This window comes from Leptonychotes weddellii, chromosome 7 (assembly GCF_054177405.1).
Source record: "Leptonychotes weddellii isolate Sample4059 chromosome 7, ASM5417740v2, whole genome shotgun sequence".
Taxonomy (NCBI): Eukaryota; Metazoa; Chordata; class Mammalia; order Carnivora; family Phocidae; genus Leptonychotes; species Leptonychotes weddellii.
This window is the reverse complement of record NC_138375.1, coordinates 6371775-6398529: the sequence shown is the minus strand read 5'-3', so window position 1 is coordinate 6398529 and position 26755 is coordinate 6371775. Positions and strand designations below refer to the sequence as shown.

Below are 26755 nucleotides of genomic sequence, written 5' to 3'. Positions count from 1 at the left end.
GTGTGCTGCCAAGAATACAAATGCAGTAATCCAGTAGACAGCATCATTATGGCTCCTGTATGTTAGGTGGGCAGCACAAGCCCACTCTTAGGGAGTGATTCTGAGCTAACACCTGAGCAATGAGGCATGGGGCAGGGGTGAGAGGAAGAGACTTCTGGAGAGGGAGACCAGGAAATCCAAAGGTCCAGAAGACAGAATGACCTTGGTAGGCTAAAGGAATATACAGAAGTTTAAAGTTGCTGGATCATAGTGGTCAAGGGGCGGAGGGATATTACACATGGTCTGAGAAATGGGGGCAAGATCTCATGACATTTGTAAACAAGGCTGAAGACCCCAGATTTTAAGTACAATGCTAAGCCCATGGAAGATATGAAATGTGATCTAATATGCATGTTAGAAAGGTACTTTGGTTGAGGTGTAGAGAAATGGTTATGATGGAGCAAGACTGGAAGAAGAACACCAATTAGGAGATGATTACAGTAATTCAGTCAAGAGATGCTGGTAGAGAAATGGATGGGTTTGGGATTTTTTTTGGTTTGTTACCATCAAGAGGATTTGCTGGTGGATTGCATGTTGGCAGTGAGTAAATGAGGGGAATCAAGGATAGCTTGCCTATTGTTTTTACCTAAGTGGGTGGTGATATGAACAGAACCTGGGGGAAAAGCAAGCTGGAACACATTGAGAGGAATCGTGTGTGGTGATTTGGGTACCATGAGGTGCCTTTTGGCTATCCTGAGGGATGTGCCCAGAAGAGAGAAGAATGAACAGTTCCTGGCAATGGACAGAAATGGAGGCACAGCATATGGATGGTTTTTACCCTCATGGACCAGGTGCTACTCCCCAAGGAGGAAGGGTTGAGAAGAACCACAGGAGTCTCAGGCAGATGCCAGAGGCATGCCACCATTTGGGGAAGACCTAGCAGAGGGGGGCTGGTAAGGAGACTGAGAAGGAGCAGCTAGTGAGTGAAGAAAACCTGGGCATTGTGGGTAGACCATGAGAAGTAAGTGGTTCTAGAAGGAAGGAGAAGTCAATGCTAATGCTTTTGAGAAGTCAGTAACAAAATGCTAGGCAGGTTGATGATTGAGCTATGGTGACTTCTTGTTCCATTCCCTTCCCAAAAAAGAGCAAAACAAAATCCAAAATAAAACATGTGGCCCACACTTGTCACTACACGCCCTTTGTTTCCAAGCAAAGATGAATATAAGGGTCCAGAGAAACCAGGCTTTGTGTTTACCTCCAAACCAGCTTCTTTCCTGGATGATCGAATACTTTCTCACACCACCACCACCACTGGAATGGAGCATCTCAAACTGACCTCAGAGAACAAACTCGAGACCATCTGACCAGAGCGCATGTAGCGCTTTTTTTAAAGCTGCATACCTGTTCATGGTTCAATCTTAGATCCTTCACGTGCTTTCTGACCTTGAGCAGTTGTTTATCATGCTCCATGCCTCAGTTTCCCCACCTCTAACTATGGTTAATGTCTTAATGTAGGTAAACTACTGTATTACCTTAAGGCTTAAAATGCTTAAATGGAAAAAGTCCTGTTTTCAAACCACAGTATGTAAGAGGCTTCATGGTCTGTCCTTCTCTCCCTTTCCAGCTTCAAAGTCTGCTAATCCCCACCCTTCCTTGTGGGCTTCAGCAGACGCATCTCTCACAGGTCCCTGAACGTGGGATGCCTTTTCACTCCTAACAGACCTTACACATGCGGTTACTCGCGTCCAGCAAGCACGTGCCCCTTTCATCTGCCCCGAGAAGCTCTGTCCTCCATCCCTGCTCACGTGGAAGCCCAGCTGAGTTTCTTTGTGTGGCTCTCCATCTTCGCTACCCAGGGTGTTCGCTTCTCGATGTTCTCATGCTATATACTCTTACTTCCCAAATTGTATTACTCCCTTCCTTTTCTCTCACCTTTACTACGCTGAGAATTTCTAAAGTGCAGGAGGCTTTAGGAAGAATCATGTTGTAACCCACATTCTTTCACATAATAGGTGCTCAGTAAATATGGGTTGAATATGTTTACAAGTTAGGATGGATTACATAGAAATATACTGGATAATTAGCATCCCCTGTTTTGGAGTGTTTCCTTGGCATAGAACCAATTAAAATGATGACGGGGCACCTGGATGGCTTAGTCAGTTAAGCGTCTGACTCCTGGTTTCAGCTCAGTTCATGTGGGGAGTCTGCCTGAAAATTCCCTCTGCCCCTCCACCATTCGCTTGTGTGCTCTCCCTCTCTGATAAATATAAATCTTTAGGGGCGCCTGGGTGACTCAGTCAGTTAAGCATCTGCCTTCAGCTCAGGTCACAATCCCAGGGTCCTGGAATCAAGACCCACGTCCGGCTCCCTGCTCAGCAGGGGAGTCTGCTTCTCCCTCTCCCTCGGCCTGTGCTTGCTCCCGTGCTCTCTCTCACTCTCTCTCTCAAATGAATAAATACAATCTTTAAAAAAAATCTTAAAAAAAAATAAAACGATTACATAAGGATGACATAGAATTTGTCTGTATTTCATATGTGGTGAGTTTACCAATATTAAACTCAGACAAGCCTCAATGACTGTCCTTTGTGTTTTTACACATTGGAGGAGAAACTTTACTTTGTTGTTTTAGGATTATTATGCAGTAATGGTTTTTGTTTATCACTGATGTAAAGGGAATATAGAAGCTATTCCCTAAACTATGAGTTCTTTTTTCCTGGGACTCATCCTTATTTAAAGGAAAAGCAAATATTGGCAGAGAAGGCCTAGGGATGAAATCTTTTGGAAATGCCAAGAGTCTGGTGCCTAGAAAAAGTGAGATTCTGAGATTTTGTAGGTCACTTGTGGATTTGCCACATCCATTTTTTAAATAGATTCAATTGTAATTGGGTAATTAAACATTATGTGTCGGCCGAATCACCCAGATTATGTATTAGTATGAACACAAATCTAACTAATTACGAATGACATTTGTCAAAATACCATAGAAGGCAAACCAATCAAAATAGTTATAAATAGGCTGATAAGGTCTTTGAATATGCAACAAAAATGATGAATACACTGGAACAGAGATAGTTCTCAAAATCAGAAATCATTTCTAAATTAAAAAGCAATTAAATATTTTATAATTGCTATGTAGATGCATGTGTATGTGGCTTGATTTTCACCACTATAATAATCCTTAGAAAATAATTAAGAGGCCTGATTATCCATCATCATAATCTGTTAAACCACGTTGCCCTTGAGAGCACATATAGATGTTTATGGGGAAACGTTATCTTATTTGGAAAAACAAAGAAGAAAAATCTACTTCTCTTAATATTCAGCTTAATCAAAACTGTGGGCCTTAGGAATTGAGGATAACTCTGTTAGCATGATTTATTTGAGAGAGATTAGTGCTCTTAGGGTATGACTGTTCTAGAAAATACTACACTGAAGGCGCAGTGCTTGCCTACAGCCTCTGTGATGGCTTGGGGAGCAATGCTTGGCTTCCCTCTCTAATAGCATTGCTGTTGCCAGCCTTGAGACCATTTAGGGAGACTCCAAAAGGCTGGGTTCTCCAGTAAGAGGAGAGCAGTGGGAATTGTGAGACTGTTTGGGGTCAAGGTGTAGAGACTGGGGGAAAAGGTAGGCCAGCTCCCACCAAGGACAGGAACCCAGGAGTGAACCAGGTCCCACTGCTCCTTGTCCTTGTCTTTCTGGGGCCTGGCGGTACCTCTTCAATGGTCTGTCACACCTCTCCCAGTTCCCCTGCCATGTGCAATGAGGCAAAGGGGCTGGCCTCCGTGGTACACGTGGGGCGGGAAGGACCCACCTTTCACTGGAATGGGGGGACATGGAATCTTAGAATCTCAAATTGGAAATTCAAGTGTTTTCTTGGCCGTGCTTGCGTAATGTGTGGGTCCTTCATGCCATATCCAAGACACTGGGTTCTGTTGACCGTGGTGCTTTTCAGCTCAGCTTGCATGGTATCTCTGTGGGATGGCGTTTCCTTTATTCTCCCAAGTCCAATACATAAACTGACTTTGGGAATATAACCCAGTGTGAATTACCTGTATGTACTTTAGTATCTTTACCCCAGTGTAATGTGCTGGAAGATAGGATTGTATACACACTGGCTGCTCATACATGCTCTTTGTCTTGCCTTTGATATAATTCCCCATGGGTTTGGATAATTCCACAGAATTGCAGAGTGATAGGCTATCCTCAATTAAATTTACTTTTGTGTTTTGAGGGCCCTTTCAGAACTCAGGGTAGGAGGGGTTGCCAGCCGAAACGTTCAAATGGATGAGTTCATATGGCATCAACATTGAAACCATAGCAGTTTTGTCAAAAATCTCTGTAATGACAAAGTGAAGAGACATCAGCTATTCAAGCAAACCATTTTATTTCTCTTTCCCCACCAAAGGTCTTTCCCATTTATTAGGAAGAGAAAGCATCATATTTTATTTCCTCTGACAAGTTCAAAGCAAGCCAACTCAGTCTTTCAGTAGGACCCTGGTGAGGCAGGAAGGAATTAGGAGTCTGGGAGAGCCTGGCACCCCACTCACTGAAAGATGGGGCCAAAGCACATGGGCTAAGACAATGGAAGCTGAAGCCAGGTGACCTGAGTTCGAATCCTGCATCATCCACTTAATAGCTTGGTGACGTTGGGTGACTTACTTCCCCTGCCACCTGCTGTGTAGGCTGAATCTGATAGTAGTGCCTATTTCTAATGGCTCTTGGGAGGAGAATGTGTGTGTGTGTGTGTGTGTGTTTGCATGTGTGTAGTCCACGTATACATATGCCTGCATTATTTTTCTATCACTGCTGTGACAAACTAACACAAACGTAGAGACTTAAAGCAACAGAACTCCATTCTCTCACAGTTCTAGAGGCCAGGAATCCAAAATGAGTTTTATGGAGCGAAGATTGAGGTGTCTCATAGGCCATGCTCCCTCTGGAGGTCCTAGGGGAGAATCTGTGCTGTGCCTCTTCTGGATCCTGGTGGCTGCTGGCCTTCCTTGCCTTGTGGCTGCATCACCTCAGTCTCTGCCTCGGGGTCACACTGCCTTCTCCTCTGTGCATGCAGATCCCTCTCTGCCTCCCTCTGCAGGGTACGTTTGACTGTATTTAGGAGCCGCCCAAATAATCCAGGATAAGTTCCCCATCTCCAGATCCTTAATGCAGTCACATCTGCAAAGTCCTTTTTTTCCCATACAAGGTGACACATTCACAGGTTCCAGGGAATAGGATGCGGATATCTTTTGTGGGGCCATTATTCAGTTGACCGCATTGTCTCACTCTGACGCGCACAAGCATGGTAGCACCCAGAGCCCCAAAGCTCAGTTCCTTCATAGGAAGCTGGGTAAAGTTACAATGTTTGCAATGAATTGCCAGGTCTAGCTAGTCAGGTAGCAGAAAAGCTCCTGAGAATGTGCCGAATGGGGGAGGGGGAGCGTGAGTGACGTTCACCGGAATTTGTTGTAAAATTATACCAAAAAATTCCCATTTTCAAACAAAATATCCTAGACGTTACGTATATCAAAAAACCATCTGCTCTTGGGCGCCTGGGTGGCTCAGTCAGTTAAGTGCCTACTCTTGATTTTGGCTCAGGTCATGATCTTAGGATCATGAGATCGAGCCCCGTGTCAGGCTCTCTGCTCAGAGTAGAGTCTGCTTGAGATTCTCTCTCTTCCTCTGCCCCTTGCCCTGCGCGCACACACACACACACACACACACACACTCTCTCTCTCTCTCTCTCTCAAATAAATAAATAAAATCTTAGAAAAAACCCAAAACCTTTTATTCTCATATTTGAAACACTTTTGGACTTCTTTACTGGATGGAGCTCTTTCTCATCTAAGGTTTTAGGAATAGTTGTGATAATATTTTAGGACTCTCCTCTGGTATGTAATCTGATTATACTAGAGAGAGAGACAAATGTTTGAAGAAATAAATGGCAAACTCACAAAGTACTGTTTAATGCTAAATTATTTGATTTAATAAGTTCCAGCAGATATTCATAAAATTATGAGAATGTTAAATATTAACTGGGAAATGGATATATCAATAATGTTCATTAAGTTCTCATTTAACATTGTGATCATATTGTAATGTTTTTTGAACAGAAGTATATCATCCTGTTTCACAGTTTATTTAAAATAAGAAAGAAATGTAACTGCCCAGATGTACACCAGAAAACAAATTTTAATGTTCATTTCGCTCAGCTGCAAACAAAAATTTATGGAAATAATGCTGAATAAAGCTCATAAAAAGAGTTTTCAATATATCCTGAGATTTGGCAAATAGATCGATATGTTCTGAAACTGGGAGTAAAGTCATTCGTGGTAGTGGTAGGATGCATCTCAGGAAACAAGCATTTATAATGTGAATAATAAATAAATTCTGAGTGGTTGGTTCAGCGAATAAAAAATAATTTCCAAAGAAGCATCTATAATCTGGGCTTTCTATGTACTCCCGTGAATACGGTACACACATTCTAACTCAGAACTGCAGAGAAAAGTAATCAGGTATGAAGTGTTGTTTGTTTTCATGAAGCCAGTTTCAGAAAAAAATAGAAAATATTGATGGGAAAAACTAAAAGCAAACACTCATCTATTTAAATCTATATTGCCTGTTAAGCTGACAGTTTATGTAGAACGTCTTCATTAGGATTCAGCCAAAATATGCAATAATGAGACCAAAACTGATGAGCACGACATAGGTGACCTTACAGTTCTAGCAAGAGAAACCAAACACACAAAAAGTCACAAGTGGTAGGTAAGGTGTATAGAAATTATCGTGTCTCTGCATCTTCATTTACATTCATGCTATGGTTGCTGGAGTCTTTTTCTACATCTGTTTCATGTTGTCTGAAAATAAAGACCTTGGTCCTTCATATTGCTTGTGTGATACATTCCCTTTGAACCCTTTGACTATATTTCCAAATGAAATCTCATTATAGGGCTGGGGCGCTCATTCCTGTACTCAGGCCATGATTGACTCTCTTCATTTTCCCAATGGTTCTAGAATATGCTTGCCAGTCGTCAAGTGCTCTGTGTAGGAATGCTTTGGTCCAAGCCATGCTACAAAGTTATCTTTCCAAAGACATTTCCAGGACAGCCTTCTTTATAGCAAGTTGTTTGTCCCTAGAGTTCTTTTTTTTTTTTTTTTTGATTTTGATTTTTTAAAGATTTTATGTATTTATTTGACAGAGAGAGAGACAGCGAGAGCGGGAACACAAGCAGGGGGAGTGGGAGAGGGAGAAGCAGGCTTCCCGCCGAGCAGGGAGCCCAATGTGGGGCTCGATCCCAGGACCCCGAGATCATGACCTGAGCCGAAGGCAGACGCTTAATGACTAAGCGACCCAGGCGCCCCTAGAGTTCTGTATCTTACAAATAATCCCATGCCAGTATGCTGCTCATTCTTTTTTTTTTTTTTCTTTAATTTATATTTGGCAAAGCCTCATGTCATTGTCAAGTAAGTCTTCAAATAGTGGTATGAAGCTCAGGATGGTCTGATAGTTTTCATAACTTTCTATAATCAACTCATTCCCTTTGGGGCACCTTTTTGCATGTACAGAATAAATGTTACATCAGATATAACATCTAATTTCAATTTGATTATGATGTATTATTTAATTTCTAGTGAGCATTACAATTTCTGTTAAACATTACAGATATTGTGGTGTTTGAATGGCATCATCTCTATGATGTATGTTTTTGAATAACATACGGAGAGAAAATATGTTCAGAAGCAACAGTTTTCCCACCAAACACACTGGAAACTTAAAAAAGGCAATTCCTTGAAAAGTCAGCCCACTCTAATGGCAACATGCTTGACTGACTTTGAACTGAGTTTCTTATGTACTAATACTTCAGGAAATTTAAGTATAAAAATAGACCTTCCTCTAGTAATTGGATTTTTTTCCACTATGGTTAGGCTAGCAAATTGTACAGGATGCCATTTTTTAAATCAGTCCTACTTGGATCCACCAAAATAATTTTTTTGAAACCCAAAGCAGCTTTTGGTACTAGGCTTACCTTCCAGTACCACTTTTCATTAATAGCATCATTTTTAAAGTTAACAATTGTTTGCTGCCTCGGTGTCTATCATAATTTAAAATATTATACCATATATTACAGCATCCTTTGATATTAGGCTCATTCCTAAGGTACTTTTTCCACCACATCGTCTCAGTGGGGCTCATCCGTGTTCAGGAATAGGGTTATTAGAGCTTGTCCTCCATTACTTTGTTTTCCTCCCTCCTCAGGGCCGTTCCAAGCATTTAACTTGGGTGTCAGAGTTTGACTGGTACATTAAAACCAAATATGTTAAATATGCTTCCTGGAACTGCAGGATTCTAGAGGTGCTCAGGGGTTTTCTACATTACATATGTCTTAAGTCTGTTATTTAAAGATCGTTTATACTAATATACATAATATACACAATGTTTAGGCATTGGAAACCCTCAGTGAATTAACTTTTATTATAACATTACCTGGATTAATTGGTTTATTGTAGAATATAGAATAAATTGACTGCTTTTACTTCAGAATATACTCCACATTAACTGAGCTTCAAAGGTGGCCTTATTTATTACTACTTAATTCGTATAAATCACTATTATTTCAAAAGTAGACAACCAAAACAAAATACAGAAATAATTAGATACTGAGTGTTGTGACTCAGTGGTCATTTGTTCTTACATTTTACTAATCATTTACTGCTGTAATTTTACATTTTATAAAGCATGAATTTGAACTTTTACTTTCTTTTATATGAGATTGTGCATAAGAATTAAAGAAATGAGCTTGGTCATAGCAACTCTTACTACACACATCGCCAGAGGCAAGGGAAACAAAAACAAAGATGAACTATTGGAACTTCATCAAGATACAAAGCTTTTGCATGGTGAAGAAAGCAATCAACAAAACTAAAAGGCAGCCTACAGAATGGGAGAAGATATTTGCAAATGCCCTATCTGATAAAGGGTTAGTATCCAAAATCTATAAAGAACTTATCATACTCAACACCCAAAAAACAACCCAGGTAAGAAATGGGCAGAAGACATGAGTAGACAGTTTTCCAAAGAAGACATCCAGATGGCTAATAGACACATGAAAAGATGCTCAACATGACTCATTATCAGGGAAATACAAATCAAAACCACCATGAGATACCACCTCACACCTGTCAGAGTGGCTAAAATTAACAACACAAGAAACAACAGGTGTTGGTGAGGATGCGGAGAAAGGGGAACCCTCTTGAATTGTTGGTGGGAATGCAAGCTGGTGCAGGCACTCTGGAAAACAGTATGGAGGTTCCTCAAAAAACTAAAAATAGAGCTACCCTACATCCCAGCAATTGAACTACTAGGTATTTACCCAAACAGTACAAATATACAGATTCAAAGATGCACACGCACTTCAATGTTTATAGCGGCATTTATCCACAATAGTCAAACTATGGAGATTGCACAAATGTTCACTGATGAATGGATGAAGATGTGATACACACAACACACACACACACACGACTATTACTCCATCAAAAGGAATGAAATCTTGCTATTTGTAATGCTGTGGATGGAACTAGAATGTATTATGCTAAGCCAAATACGCCAATCAGAGAAAGACAAATACTGTATGATTTCTGTGGGTCAGAAGACAGTGGTTTAGAGCACACAGGCTTCAATCCAAGTCACCAAGTTCAAATTTTGATGTCCCACTTACTCTTCTTATTGCTTTATGATAAGTTATTTAGCTGATGTCCTCATCCAGAATATTATGTTAATGTTATCTCCCACGTAAAATTATAGAGAGACTTAACTTAGAAAATGTATACACAGCACCCAGCTCTGTAGTCAGCACAATATAAGAGTTTTGTAAATTGTTACCAGTGTTTTGCCTAAGATTTGGCAGCTGATTTCCAGCAAAGCAATGGCCCTCATTTGTGTACTACCAGTTGTCAATCTCAAACTTTTACTTTTATGTCCCACTGTCTTGTACTGGGTTGAATGGTGTCCTTCCAAAATTCATATCCCCCCAGATTCTCAGAAGGTGACCTTATCTGGAGGTAGAGTGTTTGCATATGCAATGAGCTACATGAGGTTTTCTTAGACTAGGGTGGACCTTAATCAAAGACCAGTGTCCTTATAAGAAGAGGACATTTGGGCAAACAGAGGCAGAGGCTGGAGTGATGTTTCCAGAAGCCCTGGAACACCAAGGCTGCTAACCTCCAGCAGAGTTTGGGAGAGGGGCAGGGAACAGATTCTCTCCTGGGGACTCCAGAAGAACCAACCCTGCTGGCACTTTGATTTCAGACTACTAGCCTTGGGAACCATGAGGGAAGAAGTTTCTATTGTTTAAAGCCACGCAGTCTATGGTACTTTGTTATCACAGTCCTAGGAATCTAATATACTGTCTACTCAAAAAACAACCCTCAATTTAAAAAGATCCAACCAGGGCGCCTGGGTGGCTCAGTTGGTTAAGCGCCCAACTGTTTATTTCAGCTCAGGTCGTGATCTCAGGGTCATGGCATTGAGCCCCGCGTCAGACTCTCTGCTCAGCCCTGAGTCTACTTGTCCCTCTCCCTCTGCTCCTCCCCCCGCTCACGCTCTCTCTCTCCAAAATAAATAAATAAAATCTTAAAAAGATCCACTGAGAAACAAAAGGCCCAGTAAGCATTTAACAAGTTGGGAACTCCACTGTGCAGCTATCAAAAGTAAGTCTGATTTGGTATTCTGATGTGGAAGAAGATCTTGGGCTTTCATGTAAGGGTTTTAAAAAAGGGTAGTAACACATTTTTATGGGATTTCCAAAGTAAGCTGTATCTGTAGTTTTGGATGATGCCAGTGTCATGAGAATCAAAAACCAGTCATTGGATAATAGGACTAATGCCCCCTTACAGTTCTCTGATTTGGAGGTCACCAGTAAGAGTGAAATGGACTTGCATATTTGCCATGGACAGAAATCCTTCCCAAGTGACTAAACTATCCACCCCTTTGTGTCTTTCAATGCACACCATTCCATCTCAAATTCCTGGTGTTGTGAACCTGTCACGTGTGGCCACTAAAGGTAATTTGCGAACATGTCTCTGCTTAAGGGTAACTGGATTAGCACCTTATTGAAGTAACATAAAAATCAAGTTATTTCAAGTTCCAACTCATTTGTGTTTTGCTTCTGTTTTGAACAAGGATATGGTCTCACATTGCCTGACAGTGTGTTTATAGTTGCCACCACGATTTCACATTCTCTGGCATTTCACAGATATACATGACATAAGAATATGAATGCAATGTATAAAAAAAAAAAAAAGCCCTCAGGTGGTTGTTAATTTTTGGCACTGTGTAATTAAACTAGTTTTTTTAATGTTATCTTTTGCCAGGATCTAATTAGCAAAGCCATCTGTTGAAAGAGTAGTGGCCCATCTGCCTAGAATGTTGTTCTCTTCATTTTTATGAAAAGTATCTGCCTTTGCTGGTCCCTGTCTAATTAACTTCTCTCGCTGTGGAATGTGATAATACACAGCTTTGTTTATATACTTCTGAGAACTGTGGATTTATATGTATGTAACACGTACATAGAAAGAGCCAATCTTTTTTCTTTCCCACATTTGATTTACTCCCGAGATCGGAGCTCCGTTTATCATAACTTGAGCATATGTGTGTGCGTGATGGTGAGGTGTGTATGGTGTCGTGCTTCCTTCCATCCAGGGCTTCTGCGGGTATAAAATGATACACTGTAAATCTACTCTATTTCCTTTTCCGTCTGTCTCTAACACTGTGGCTTCCTGAAAGTTGATGATGTTGTAAGTTCCAGGGTATCTCTGGATCTGAAATGAACATGGCTCTTGGAACAATGGAAATGACCATGGTGAAGTTCTCAGAGTGAGCAAGTTCTCAGAGTTAGCAAGATGTTGTCCAGACTAACGGAAGACACTTGTATGTTATCATAAACTAATGTCTGACATGTGCAAATATCACCTATATGTCTGTTTCTCTTCCATCAAAATTATCTAGCACAGCGTCTTGCACTTGGTAGGTGGGTACTTCCTAACCGTGTATGACATGAAAGAGAGAATGAATGCAAATGCGTAAAGCAAAGCTTCTGTAGGTAGTTGAAGAGCACAGATGTTATTGGTATATATTTACATACAAAACAAAAATAAGGTTCTATGAATGGGAATCTTCTTGTCTTTTAAGATGTAGATGCTTCACACTCTTCGCCTACTGTGTATAGCCTTTGGATATCCAAGTAACCACAGTATTAGTTCTACGTGTGTGCTGCCAAAAAATATAATGAAGATTAAATGCAGAATGGAATAGAGAATTGAGATTTTTTTTTTTCCCTCTGCAGGGCTATTGTGCAATAGGAAAAGACAAGAGATGATAAAAATTAGATTTAAAAAAAAAACACAGAGACTCAGGAAATAAGATCACGAGTGTTGTACTGAGATCTGAGATGTAGCATGTCAATGGCTTCACATTTGTTTTGACTGTCATAAAGATAGGTTTGTGTAGATACAAAAGTGTTTTAAAAGGAAGTCAACTGGAAAGATGGCTTCACGAATCAGTAGTGGGATTTGTTCCAAAATTATGATGCATGAAAGAATAACAAGAATCTCCTGTGAGAATATAGTGAGAAGACTTGATTAAAAGAAATTTAATTTATTAGAACAGTTCTTGTGGAATAAAGAAAGTTATGACCAGGTTAAAACATAATACAATTTCAAACAGGATGAGTAACTTTGAGAAATAAACTCTGGAGGATTCTATTGATACTCTTATTTCTCTCTAATAGAAGTGGTTTTTTTTTTTTTTCCCCATAGTTGTGAAGTGGTCAAATGGATTAAGTTCAGTTCATTGAGAGAATAGAAGGATACTATGGGATCAACATCCTGTTTTAGGCCAATCTGGAGACGACATGTTTTCCCACTGCATTCTTTGATAAATTCTGTGACATCCAGTTATATTTGTCCAGCCCTACGATAGGTAGTTCAGTCCATTCCTAATATAAATCTTGTCTATCCTGTCCTCTATTCAGGTAGGAAGTGAATCAACAGAAAAGCTGAACAGTCATGGTCTTTAATTAATTCTGGATTTGAATATTATTGGAAAGCCAGTTACACTGTAATAAAAATGCCTCAGAAGTCACTTTGCTTCTTTTAATAACTGTCTTCAGAAAAATCTGTAAGATCCGTCCTATTTTCTGTTGGCCTAATAAACTTGTGAGTGCAAGTACTTTTTCTTGCCAAACTGGATAAAGTAATGAAATATTCTTGAAAACTCTCCTTCTTTTTTCTATTACTTTCCGCATCCAATCCTTGGCCTTCAATTATCTTGAAAACACACAGGCTACTTGGGCATTACGCAGACTGGGGAAGCTATTTCTTTGTGATTGCGGTAGAAGGATTTGAACAATTCTGATGGCATTTGATAAATTTTCTTGCAACCCTGGGACTAACCATGCTCCTCATAGGTCTTATGTTTACTGAAAAGAGAATTACTATTTAACTTTCAACAAAATCACTGGACTAACAAGAGCCCCTACAAATGCCTCTTTACCTAAAGCTTTTTGCTTTGTAGTTGTCCTAGTAATTATATAACCAACCCTCCTGATGATAGGAGGTCAAAGTTGCGATAGGGTCGACTTTGTAAAAGAATGTATCGTAGTATATCAATTCTTTTTTAAGTTTAAGTAAGGGCAAAAATACAGATATCTTTGTTTAAATACAAACAACATAGTTTTATAAAGAGATCTAAGAAAGGAACAATAGTAATGCACTTATTTTACGTGAGTCCCGTGGGGACACACGGATCTGCCATTATACATGAAGCCCTTAATGTCTTCTCGGGAGGTGTCATCCCTTGTCACGAATGTATTTGTCATCCTAGCACAGAATTCAAGTCCTTTGTTTGCATCACATGTTGACTCGCTGTGATTTTATTGCTGCCATTAAACATTATGAACAGGAAGACATCACAGAAAGAATTAACAAATTCTCTTATCAAATGTTGACACTGACAAAAATCGCTAAGTTGACACAAGGGAAAGCAGTTAGGATCTTGTTTCTGTTTGAAAGTCACTGAAGTGGTTCTCTTTAGAATACTTTTCTTATGGACTCATATTTGCCAAGGAAGATAAGTTATACAAGAGGCAGCGTTTTGTGTTTTAATCTCTATTATGTAACCTTCTTTGGAGGACAGTAGATACGAGATTATGGTACACCATCACTTTGTTACTCTCCTAGGTTTAGGAGAATTAAAAAATACCTTCTTCCTAGAAGTGAGAGTGAAGCCATTATTCTCCTTCATAATGTTTGACAGTAGGTTATTTTTGGCTTAGTTTAGTTTACTATTTAACATTAGTTCAAATTAGCAAAGAATTGTCCCTTGCTTAAATTATTTTTTCTGAGAATGGGGCACCTGGGTGGCTCAGTTGGTTAAGTGTCTGACTCTTTTTTTTTTTTTTTTTAAGATTTATTTATTTATTTGATAGAGAGAGAGAGTGGGTGGGCACAAGCAGGGGGAGTGGCAGAGGGAGAAGCAGACCCCCTGCTGAGCAGGAAGCCTGATACTGGTCTCGATCCCAGGTCCCTGGGATCATGACCCGAGCCTAAGGCAGACGCTTAACCAACTGAGCCACCCAGGCACCCCAAGTGTCTGACTCTTGATTTCGACTCAGGTCATGATCTCAGGGTTGTGAGATTGAGCCCTGCATCGGGCTCCACGCTGAACTTGGAAACTGCTTAAGATTCTCTCTCTACCCCTCCCACGCCCACCCCTCAACCCTGCTCATGCTCTCTCAAAAAAATAAAATTTTAAAAAACTTTTTTTTTCTGATAATGATTTAACTGATCCTTCAAAAATCCTAAATCTTTGGAAATCCAGCTCACATATCCACATTCCATACAATAATACAAAAGATAAACAGCTCAAATTCTTAAGTTTGTTCAAAAAAGTGATTCACAATCTCAGCGTATAGATCGTTAATATTTGCAGGCATCATTTCTTCCTGTGAAGTCAGTGCTGTGTGTTATCTCAGGTAATCACGGACAGCAGCAGATGTGAAAGAATGCACGTCAACTTGACGCCATGCGTTAGATTTGGAAAGTCTGGGAAAACATACTCGCAGGTTGTGGCTCTACCTATTTAGTCAGAGCTCCTAATGGTATGAAAATTACTGGTATTGGGTGAAGTAGTAGATGTGCTCTTTGCATGAGCTATTTCTTTTATTGACTATTCATCATTTACATATGGATCTTGGGAGTAAGGAGGTTGCAAAATCATCCTTGCTCCATTATCTTTGAATATTGATAAATGACATACTATGAACAGAAAATACAAATGTCTAAATGAGTATTTACATCATTTTGTTCCAAGGCTTGTCTTTTCAGTGTGCTGTGGATCTATCCTGTGATGTCATTGCAGGGATGGCTTCAGGAATTGGTACTAGATACCAACTCCTTGCATGTGCCTTTCTTACAGTCATTGAAATATCACACTACTTCTGCTGAACTGTAGATACTTAGGGGACAGGTCCTTTAAATGCTTTGATTTCAAAGCTAAATAGAAGCCTCTGTGAGTGAATTTCATGAATTTAGTGTAAATTCTGTATTAGTATGAAGGTTCCGTGGTGTGCCCACATTTCCTGATCTGATTACCAGTGCCTTATTATTCTTCCCCTTTTCTTCAGTCAAAACCGTAACAGTCGCTGTCATTTTGGTGTTTCCTACAGGCTGTGGAGTGGGAGTGTGATGAAGCCACCAAGAAGGCCTGTTACAGTAAGGGCAAGTCCGAGGTAAGGGGCATGCGGAAATGCATGGTCACCACTGTTTGGAAGGACTATACGTGAAGCATTTTGATATGAAGGTTATTCCTGATGATGGTGCCTTGTAACTTGAAAAAACAGGATTCAGAATATACGTCGGACGCCTTGGTGGCTTGGTGATTTAAGCGTCTGCCTTTGACTTAGGTCATGATCCCAGGGTCCTGGGATCGAGTCCTGCATCAGACTCCCTGCTCAGGGGGGAGCCTGCTTCTCCCTCTACCCCTCCCCCCTGCTCGCGGTCTCTCTCTTTCACGTTCTCTGTCTCACGCTCTCTCAAATAAATAAAACCTTTAAACAAACAAACAAAACAGAAACAAAATATATGTACAGTAGATTCTCAAGGTTTTAACATTAAATCAAGATTAACCACAGTTTCCAAAAAAGGATTCAGAATAGGAGAGCAGATCTGATTTGCACCATTAATCATTACGCTAAAATATGGAATCAGTTGGCTGTGATATCATTTGGAAATATATGGGCCTGAATTTTAAAAATAACATTTTAATTCCCCAATTATATCTTAGAGCTAATTCCATAAAGTGACTCTATGATAAATAAAATTATTATATCAAAAATGATGAGATTTCTTTATAATTCGTTTTAACGTATCTATAAAATAAACTCTCTTTCCCTCTCTCTCTCTCTCCTCCACCCACCTCCTCTCTTTCCATATGAAAATCAGCACCCCCAAGTTCCTAAGGAAAGTGCAGTTTCTAATTAAGGTTGGAAATGCATTTCTTGAGCAGCTTTGCCCAGGGTCGAACTGCCTCCACACGGTCGCTGGCTCAGGAAGAGCAGAATTCCTCCATCCGGGGAAATCTGGTTCTGAGAAAGTTATACAGGACCATCTTGAGGAAATTCTTTTGCAGCTGGTGCAGACGCTCATTCTGTCTCGTTCTGAGAGTGATAGCATTACTTTATTGGAGCACAGGTCTTTCCAATGTGAATCCCACTTTGGGTCACAGAAGAAAGCAGATACACAAAGAGCAGCAAGTAGGGCTCCCTGTGCAAATGTGAGCCCAGAGCCAAGAGCTTGGGGGAAAAATCTAGCAAATGCAGTGAGCAAACACTGGTAAAAGATCCTCACGCCGGCTGTGTGGGTAAAAGATGTCAGGCACTTCATTTTACCCAATTTCATTGCCCTTTTCCCTGTTAACTAAACAGTTTTGAGAGTCAGACGTGGAGGCCGGTCTCAGCAAACTCAGTCACTGGGTTTTCCAAAACTGAATAAAGAACCCAGAAGGAGGAGAGGGGAAGGAAGAAAATGCCATCTTAGCCAGGGAAACACTGGGAGACGAAGAAAGAAAAAAAAAGCAGAAATTGATGAAGGCAATTTACTGAGAGATCTTTAACCTCAGAAAATGCTTCTGACATAAATCATCGGAGACACAAGAAGATGTAAAGAAAGCACCAGGTTACAAAAAATATGAAAATGCCCCCACAAAATAAAGGAGAAGTAACGAATGAATTCTTCTTACTGAGTTTGGTTAAATTATGTGCAAAACCTGAGAAGGGGGTGTCTCTGTGGTTTGCTTTCTCCTCCCTGGAATGTTTGCATGTCATGATGTCCCAGAGGTATTTCTCCCTATTCACCAGAGCACAGGGAACTCTTCAAACAAAACCACCTTATTGCAGTGTGGAGAGGCAGAATCGTCTGGGGGCAGTAAGGGGGGGGCACCGTTTTTATTTCTACCAGCAGAAAACATGGACCTTCCTTTCCAAGCTTCTAATGCCCTCCTTGTCCTCCCCTTTGCCTGATGACCCCGGCGCCTTCCAGGGTCTGCGTCCTTCTCCCTCTTGGCTTTTCCTCTCCTTTTTCTTTTTTTTCTGGTACTTTGGCTCATCCCTCTCCTCTTCCTTCTGGGTCTGTGCACGTGCCAATAAGCATGATTTGGTTTTGGGCAGCCCAGCAACAAATTTTCTGGACCTGTGGGGTGGCCATGGCTTCCTACCCGTTCAAGGAGCCCCATCTCAAGCATTCCCCCTGCTTCCACCTTGCCCACGCTCCCCCCTGCACCCCCCCCAGTTATCGCCTGGGACTTGTGTCTTTCTCTGCAGGGGCTCCTGCCCCTACTGCACCCCCACATTGCACCAGTTACCAGTAGCCATCTGTATTTTCCCTGTCATGCTGCATTTTCATTACGCAACCCATGCCCCTGGACTGGGAGCTGGGCCTGACGGTTTCCCGTTGAGCCCAGGACACAGCCGAAGTTGGGAGTGTAACTCCACTCTCCTGATGAGTGACCAAACATGTGAGACCCACACCTGGGTGGTGATCTTTGTTAATTCAGGGTTTCTCGGGCTCCCCACTCTTGACGTTGGGGATCCGATCACTCTTAGTTGTGGGGTCTCTGTCCTGTTCATTGTGGTTGTTTAGCAGTGTCCCCAGGTCCCCACTAGATGCAAGCAATCCCTCTCACCCATTCGTGACAGCCAGAAAGAACCAAAAATGTCTCTAGACATTGCCAGATACTAACGTGCTCAAGAATCTGGACTGTATTTCTCCAAATGATGAAAGCATTGGCAGTTCTTACATGGTCCATTTCACATGGTTCTCATGTTTCCTCTAGATCACATTCATTCGTTTCACAGACTATTTCAAAAATAGCTATTTCCTTCCCTCTCTGGACATCAGTCTCCTCTGTTCCTTATGTATTTTAGGAAAACATCTGATTATTTCGGTAGCCAGTGCTTCTCCTGCTGATAGTTTCTGAGTCAGTAATTTTATAAGGATTAGAGCGGTAGCCTTTTACTAGCAGATCATTACTGCTTGGAGTGAATAATTGCTTCTGCTGAATCAGAACTGACCCATGTTTTGCCTTAAGCTGTGACCATTTGTTGTTTGGTGCTTAGAAATTAGGCAAGTGAAAATCAGAAACAAATCGGAAAGAGCATCTTTCATTCCTTTAGGTAACATACCCTCGATTGACAGATGGGAGCGGTCCTCACTACCCTCCGCTGAGTTTTCTGAGACACAGAAGGAAAACAAGCAGAACAAACACGGTCAAATAAAATCAGACCTTCACGTTCCACGTGTTTCTGGTTTTGATGGGTTAAAAACAATGGCAAATCTCCGTCATTATAAATTGATTCAAACTCCATTTGTAGATGGGATTTTTTTCAGAAGAATATACCAATGCAGCTAAAGATGAATTTCAGGCACCAGTACTGTAAGGAGAGATGGCATGTTCTTTGAGGTGGCATTAAGTATATTGATGGACCCATCTACGCTCTTGAACAACCCGTGCTCGGTTGAAATGGATTTCGGTTTTGTGGCAGCACCGTGTGCGGGAGAAGCTCATGTGCCCAAAATGATGTGATGAGTTTCCAGAGGCTTCAGCCTAAGCCACACTGCCGGGTGGTCCGTGGGTGGGGAGCCCGGTGGGACATCCGGCTCTGCATCTTCCTCTCCTAGTTCCTTTTCCTTACTTAGCATCTCTGTTACGTTCTCAAAATGGCACCTGACCCAGTAGCCTGAGCCCAGCCCCTGGGACACAGAAGAAGAAACAAGGCCACTTCCTATGAAGAGGAGCAGCGAGGCCAAATACCATCTGCCCGAGGGCCAGTCCCTGAATTCACAGTTCAGACAACCCAAATTTCTCCATTCTGACAGTTCAAGGGCCCAAATCGGAAAATATTTTCACAGAGTCAACTTAACTAGAGCAGTCCCCTTGCTTCTGGAAGTTTCCATCGCCTGCGGTCAACCGCGGTCCAGAGGCAGATGATCCTCTTTCTGATGTCACGCCAGAAGGTCGGTAGGCCCACGCTGTGTCACAGTGCCTACATCAGTCACTCACATCACCGCATCACGTAGGCATCTCATCATCTCAGAACATCACTCACAGAAGGGTGAGCACAGAAAGTAAGACATTTTGAGGGAGAGAGAGAGCACGTTCACAAAACTTTTACTACAGCATATTACTAGAATTGTTCTATTTTATTATTTGTTGTTGTCCTCTCTCACTGTGCCTCACTTACAAATGAAACTTTCTCAGAGGTATGGTATGTACAGGAAAAACCGTGGTATCTGTAGGGCTTGGTACTATCCATCATTTCAGGCATCCCCTGGGGGTCTTGGAAGGTATCCTCATAGATAAAGGGGGACGGCTATAATATCCGTTTAGGGAGTGGAATTCAGGTTTTTTTCTTAGTGGCCAGGAGTTTAGAAATGAGAATTCAGCGATTGTTTCTTTTTTGTTTGTGCAGTAGTCTTAGGACAACTTTCACAGAATTACAAAGTTTCCCTTCTCCCTGAAATCAAAAGAATAATGCAAAATGTGACATCTCAAAAATGAGAAGAATGCCAGCCGCTTTGACTGAGCTCATGGTTTTCTCTCCCCGAAGGGCAGTGGTCCGTGCTGCCCCACAGAAAGCAGGATAAGCAGAGCCAGGAATGCTGGGCGCGGTGAGGGGGCTGAGCCAGCGGGGTGGCGTGCCCTGGGCCCCCTCGCTGCTCTGATGGGAACATTCCTCAGCCGGCTGCACAGCAGGGGAGAAGAAAGAGGACACATTTGCTCTTTTTCCCTGGTGGTGTTGGGACCGACACAGGCACCATTTCAAACGTGTAGTCCGTTAAACTGGCAGTTCAGGGAATCAGGTCAAGAAAATGTCATAGATCTTTGATTTGGGCCCATTTAGAAGAGAAAGGAGGTGCGGAGACTTGCCACTTCTCTGTGAGGTTGGAGTTCAGTTGTATTTATGAAATTTTCAGCTCATTTTGGGGAAAGAGGGTGACTTTGCCTACAAAGGACTCAAACGTTTCCTGCGTTAAAGGGGGAAGAAGCGTCTGTTTTCATGTATTCTGAAACTTTTATAATAAAATCTGTCGTATTTAGTTCTTTTTGAAATCCGATTACAGAAGGATGCTTCAAGAGTTATTTAAATGTCTTTTAAACAAATATTATTTTAAACATAAATGGCCGATTCTCCTGCACGCGAACAGGAGTCCCTTGTCTGTCTGGGGTCACTGTATCTGAGCCACAGCCCTGCCCGCTGTGCCCTTTAGGAAACGCACCGGCTCGCAAGGGGGTGAGGGGGCTGCTTTGTGCGCCTCTTGGAGCTTTTGCTTCTCGTACCTTTCTTGCTCGTGATCTCATTTTGGTACTTTTGACACCAAGTGCCTAGAATTATTTTGCTCTTTGGTGGGAGAGTTTTGATTGGAATCCAGGGCTCCGTGTATTGTTCTGCCTGCATTTCTCCTGGGGCCCTGCTTGCCGTGTTGTCCAGCTGTGCAAGGAGAGTGCAAACTCCAGATGTTGGGGGGAAGCCACCATGACTCCATGACCCCATCCTGCCTGGTGGCATGGCGGGGGGTGGGGGGGGCCTGGACATGTTCACCGGGAGTGCCAGGATTTGGAATTCTTGAGTTAATGCATGCAGCACCCTGCAGACCTGAATTTATTCTATATGATTACTGCAAAAATTAAGGCTTCTTTAAATGGGACACGAACAACCTGTGTAGATTCTGTACAGGCAGTTTTATTTTTGTTTTGTTTTGTTTCTCATTTTTTTTTTAAATCGAGGTGTCCCCAACAAGTTTTCCATGGAGTTCAGTTGAAAATAGTCACATTATGTAAATATATGCATAATAAGTACACTTTAATTTATCAATACACTATGTATTATATAGCATACAATAGATATGTTAATATATATTCATATGCATATGTGTGTATTTTTATCTACATATTTCTAGATATGTATATCTATATATTTAGGTATAAATATGACTATAACAGCATGTCTATATATTTATTTAAATTTATGTAACCTGGGGGCGCCCGGGGGGCTCAGTCGGTTGAGCATCTGACTCTTGATTTTGGCTCAGGTCATGATCTCGGGATCGTGGATCAAGTCCTGTGTCTGGCTCCCAAGCTCAGTGTGGAGTTTGCTTGAGATTCTCTCTCTCCCTCTGCCTCTGTTCCTACCCCTGCTCACGCTCGTGGACTCTCTCTCTCAAAATAAACTCTTAAAAAAAAAAAAAAAACTTCTGTAATCTGTATGCACATATATACATATGTAATACACGTGTCTCTTACACACATATATGTCTCCTATGTGTATATGCCATATATATATACATTTACATCTGATTGGGTGATGCAGTTTCTCAAGATTCACCTGGTAATCGTGACTTTCGGTAAGTATGCATTCAACAGGAGAGGCACGTGCAGTTACTGTAAATTGCTCTGCGGCGCTCTGGGTGCTCACAAAGGTGATGCGTCACTCAGGGAGACACGCTGTGTTCAGTGGGAGCGCTGTGATGAGCGTGGACGCTGCCTGGCTCCCAGCCCTCCTCCCCGACCCCTAACAAAGATGGGCTGGTGTTGCTGAGCCACCTGCCCTGTTTACTGATCGTCTTTCTGCACAGTTACAGTCTTTCTTCAAGCAGAACATACCTGTTTGGGGGAAAAAAATGATGAAACACTGTAAGGGAAAAACCAGTGAATTCATTGAGAGAAAGGTCCTGAAAACATGTGTTTTCTGTCCTGGGGTCAGGGCTGTGTGTCCTTGAGACCAAGGGGGCCTTGGCCTGCCTCTGTCTCGAAGCTCTTTTAGTGAGTCAGCAACTCTGCCTCCCAGCTGTCAATTCAAATAATTGCTTCGAAGTCAAGGACAGGTTGACCTGCCTGTGGGATCGCAGGCACCCACGGGTCGTTTTAAGGTTCAAGTGGTATTACCAAAAGGTAGATAGATGACTGTCATTATCAACAAGAGAAGCCGTGGGGTGGCAGGCAGTTGGCAACCTTGGAAATGAGCACTATGACTTCTTGGAAAACCAGAATTCATTAAATTCCCTTAAACCACTTTCAAGATACAGAAATGGGATAAAAGAAAATATTCTTAGATGAGAAAAGGAAACTCAGAGATATTTAGGTAAGTGGATTTATAAGACAAACCTATACCAGAATCTCCGGAAGGGACATCTATCTGCATCATGCCTGTACTTTAAATAAAACAAGCGATCCCAAGCAGTCCTTCTGGCACGTTTAGATAACCGGTGAAACAGCCACATTTGTAGCCGTGATCGATAACACGATCCACCAGGAGATTTTCCGTGGGAGAATTTGGGTCTTAAGCCTACCACCAGCAGGAGACTGATGATTACAGAGCCTGGCCCTCGGGGTCATTTCCTTTCATTCTTAATTTTGACTCTCTGATTTCTACATTTATCTGCTGCTCAAAAGCTAAGTACCTCTACTTTCTTCTATCTAATACGGTCTACATTCTGTTTTGTCTGAACTTACCCCAATTTCTCTTAAAAAAACATTATTTTAGATGCATTTATTTGTTTACGATTCACATCCAGCCTGCTTCTAGAATCAGTTGAAGGAGTCTTTGAGTTAAACATGAGGCGGCTTTTAAGGGAGTGAGAACGAGAAAGGTCTGAGATGCACTGAGCCAGACTTTGGGCAGAGGAGTTCAGCTCTTGACAGTTAAGAAGAAACACAGAAGTATGCCCACCTCCGAAGGTTCCTCTTACAGGACACAAGGAGGGAGCATGCCTTGTCCTAGTCCCATTGGTGATAATGCAAACCTTCTCCTCTTCTCCTCTCCTCCTCCCCTCCTCCCCCAGTGCATCCCAGCGTGCATACTGGACTCATCTAGAACATGACTCTGGTCAGGTCCCATATGTCACAAGCAACTCTAGGGTCCACAGGGTTGGGTCTGCCCTCTGTCCTTGAGAAAAAGACTGTACGGGCCCCCTTATCTGATTGTCCTGATCCCTGAACTCTTCCTCTATCCTGCCCTGCAATCTCACTGAGCTGGGGAAGCTGATGGGTGGTCCATGGGCATGTGACCCTTCTCAGACAGTAGAGCCCCCGAGTGTGTTCTCATGTGGTCCTGGTTACTGGAACAGGCTTGTTACAATTCTCTGTTCCAATTGAAATATCATTGTGCCCTCCCTTGTTTACTTTTTTCCAAGATTAAAAAAAAAAAAATCCAGTTGGATTTGTCCTGCCTCTCTGGTACACTTCTGCCTTCTGGTGCTCACCCTCCCTAACCATCCTTCCAGTTCTTCATCAAGTTTGTGATGGGCCCTCACAAAAGTTAATGACCTCTGCTCTTATTTTCAATTTGTCTTACTTTTGGGAGATGAAGATAAACATTTTTGTTATCTCGATTGTTTCCCTTCCCATAATTGATGAGAAGTACTGGCTTTCTCTCCCCCAGGTCTGTAGACATCATCTTTCAGTCGGGATCTTGGAATAACTTACCCTTGACTGTGTTCATGGATATAGGCTTGCTTCCAGCACATTTCTACTTTGTGTCAGTCTCTTGCTTTAAAACGACAACAAAAGAGTTCCTCTATGTCTTAGACTCCTTCTTGAAAGAGTTCTAAAAGTACAACAGAAAACAAGCAAAATCCCCACTTCTCCCACTGTTTGTCATTTCCCATCTCCTATTGATTATAGTGTTATTTCTACGTGTTTTATATGTTAAGGCATCAGGCCCTCTCAGCTCCCTGTGTGCTCCAAGTTATCTCTTTGGAGTATCCCTCAGACATGTTTAGTCCTCAGGCTTTCATCCTTGCCTTTATCCTGTCTTTGCAGACCCCCGTGCCCCCATGCTCCCTGACATGGCCCGGCCACCTTGCCCCTCCTCTGTGTCCTCCCTGTGCTCCCTGAGCCTGGGAAGAGATAACCATGTGGCTCTTTGAAGTCTTGTTTTGTTCTTTCTCTTTCAGAACTCTCTGCCCTTTCCATAGTCATAAAAACAAAGCAGAACACAACAAAACAAGCCTCCTCCCCATCTGGCATACCTTTCTCAGCTACCCAGTACACTGTTGACATTCATTTCTCCATTCTCCTGATATCAAACTTAGAGCTTTCATTCCTTTTGTTGTTTTTTTTCTCGAAGTGTGTTCAGATTAGCAGTCACTTATAATTTGTTACTATTCTTGCTAGGTATGGTATTGGGAGAATTATCTGCCCTTGACATTTGACTTCATATTTAGAAAGCAGATCCCCAGACTTAGCTCTTTTCATCATCCTCATGGCCAGGCCAACAAGCAGACTGAGTTATGGCAAATCAGCATGGCATGGAGATTGGGGCTCCATTTGATTGAAGAGAGCATTGCCAAATGCAGAGCTTCTTATGCAGGGCAGCGTGCTATTTGGACCGTCATGTATCATGAGATGTCGGCTCTGTCCACTCGGTTGGCTCCTCACCACATCTGTTGGTTCACTGCGTTCTGGCTGTGCACGTCCACACCCCCCACCCAGTCTGGGCACTAAAGGACATGGGACCCAGTTAAGGAAGTGGTTCCCTTGTCTGTCTCCGGAACTGTAATCTCCCTTTCTCAAGTTTAGCTTCTACACTGAGTGGTCCTTCAACATTGGGTCAGGTCAGACTTCATGCAATGAAAACAAATAGCAAGTCCCTTCACATTTGGAGTAAAATTCAAATTCACTAGGCACAGCGGCCCCTGTCTGACTGTGCAGCGGATGTGTGACCTCTTCCATACACCACGAAGCCCCTCACCCTAACCACGGCACCTCGGCACAGTCCACTCCCCCCACCTAGGTTGTCTTTTTCCTTTTTAGGTCATTAAATCCTGTAAGTGTCAGATGGTGCTTCCTCCAGGAAGCTTCACTAAATTCTATCCTTCTTGTATTTTTTTAAAAGATTTTACTTATTTATTCGACAAGAGAGAGAGCAGCAGAGGGAGAGGGAGAAGGAGACTCCCCACTGAGCAGGGAGCCTGATGCAGGACTTGATCCCAGGACCCCGGGATCAGCAACTGAACCGAAGGCAGACGCTTAACTGACTGAGCCACCCAGGCGCCCCTCTATCCTTCCTTTAAAACTTACATTAGATGTCACCTCCTGGGAAGCCTTTCTCCAACTCTTCCCTTCCTCTTCCCTCTCGAGGTAGTAATATTCTGTTCTCTGGACAACTCCATAGTAGTTGTCATGGCCCTTTATTTTCATTTTCTGCTGAATGCCTAGATTGTGACCTCTAGCACAATGTCTACCAAAGAATATCTAGTCAGTAAATGCTTGCTGAATGAATGAAGAGCTTTCTGGCTCAGAAGTCCATGCACTATGATGACAGTGCCCCAGATTTTCTATACATGCTTTGCAAGCACAAAACATAATCAACTCTGGGTCATCACTCAGCATGGGGTCTCATCCCACATGTTCTGGACATCCTTTCCTTATTAGTTACATTCTTGCTTCTCCGTCAAAAATCAAAAATGTGTATAGATTCTCACTATGTATGGAATAGCACTTTGAAAACTTTTTGTAAAACTTCTTCCAATTTGTATACAGAGTTTCACATGTGACCCTTGCATTTGGAGAAGCATTTGTAACATTTTTTTTCAAAGTTCTGGAAAGTTTTCTGAGACACTTTTTCATGAGTGGCATCCAATAGTTTCCTTTTATTCATTCTCCTCACTAACACATACCAAAGGCGATTTCGGGTTTGCTCTGTTAACAGGTACAATTCAAAATGAAACCACATTCATCGAAAAAAAGATACATGCTTTGAGATTTTAATTGAATGTGTATATTTATCTTCATAAATATCTTCTACCGAACAAGTGTGCAGATAGAGAAGGTCAGATTATTTAACAGTTATTGTTGTTTGGGGGTCAATATCTAAGAGATTTTTGTTTTTGTTTTTAGTGGTCAATTGCCATATAATTTATTAGTCAGTCAAAATATATTCAGATTTGCCATTCCTCTTGTGTTCAGGCCTGTTAACATGTTTTGTGTGATTTTTTTTTTTTCCCCCTCCAGGAGGAGTGTCAGAACTACATCCGGGTGCTTTTAGTGGGTGGCGACCGGTTATTTACCTGTGGGACCAATGCTTTCACGCCTGTCTGCACCAATCGCACGGTAGGTCTTCGTCTTGAGCTTCGACAGAGTTTAATACCAGGAAAATCCAAACGTTCTGTTAAAGCTGTAGTTTTACATGTACTTCCGTTCTCTAAGGAGTTGCTTTTTTTCTGAAAA

General features: G+C 41.9%; 1 protein-coding gene across 1 annotated transcript in view; it reads left to right on the top strand.

The window, feature by feature from the left end:
* The window catches only part of SEMA5A (semaphorin 5A), a 392731-nt gene that overhangs the window by 223100 nt on the left and 142876 nt on the right, over positions 1-26755 (top strand). Inside the window, exons 6-7 of the mRNA XM_081825786.1 lie at positions 15699-15761; positions 26540-26638. Of these exons, the coding sequence (XP_081681912.1) occupies positions 15699-15761; positions 26540-26638 (162 nt within the window). The remainder of the gene's footprint in view (positions 1-15698; positions 15762-26539; positions 26639-26755) is intronic.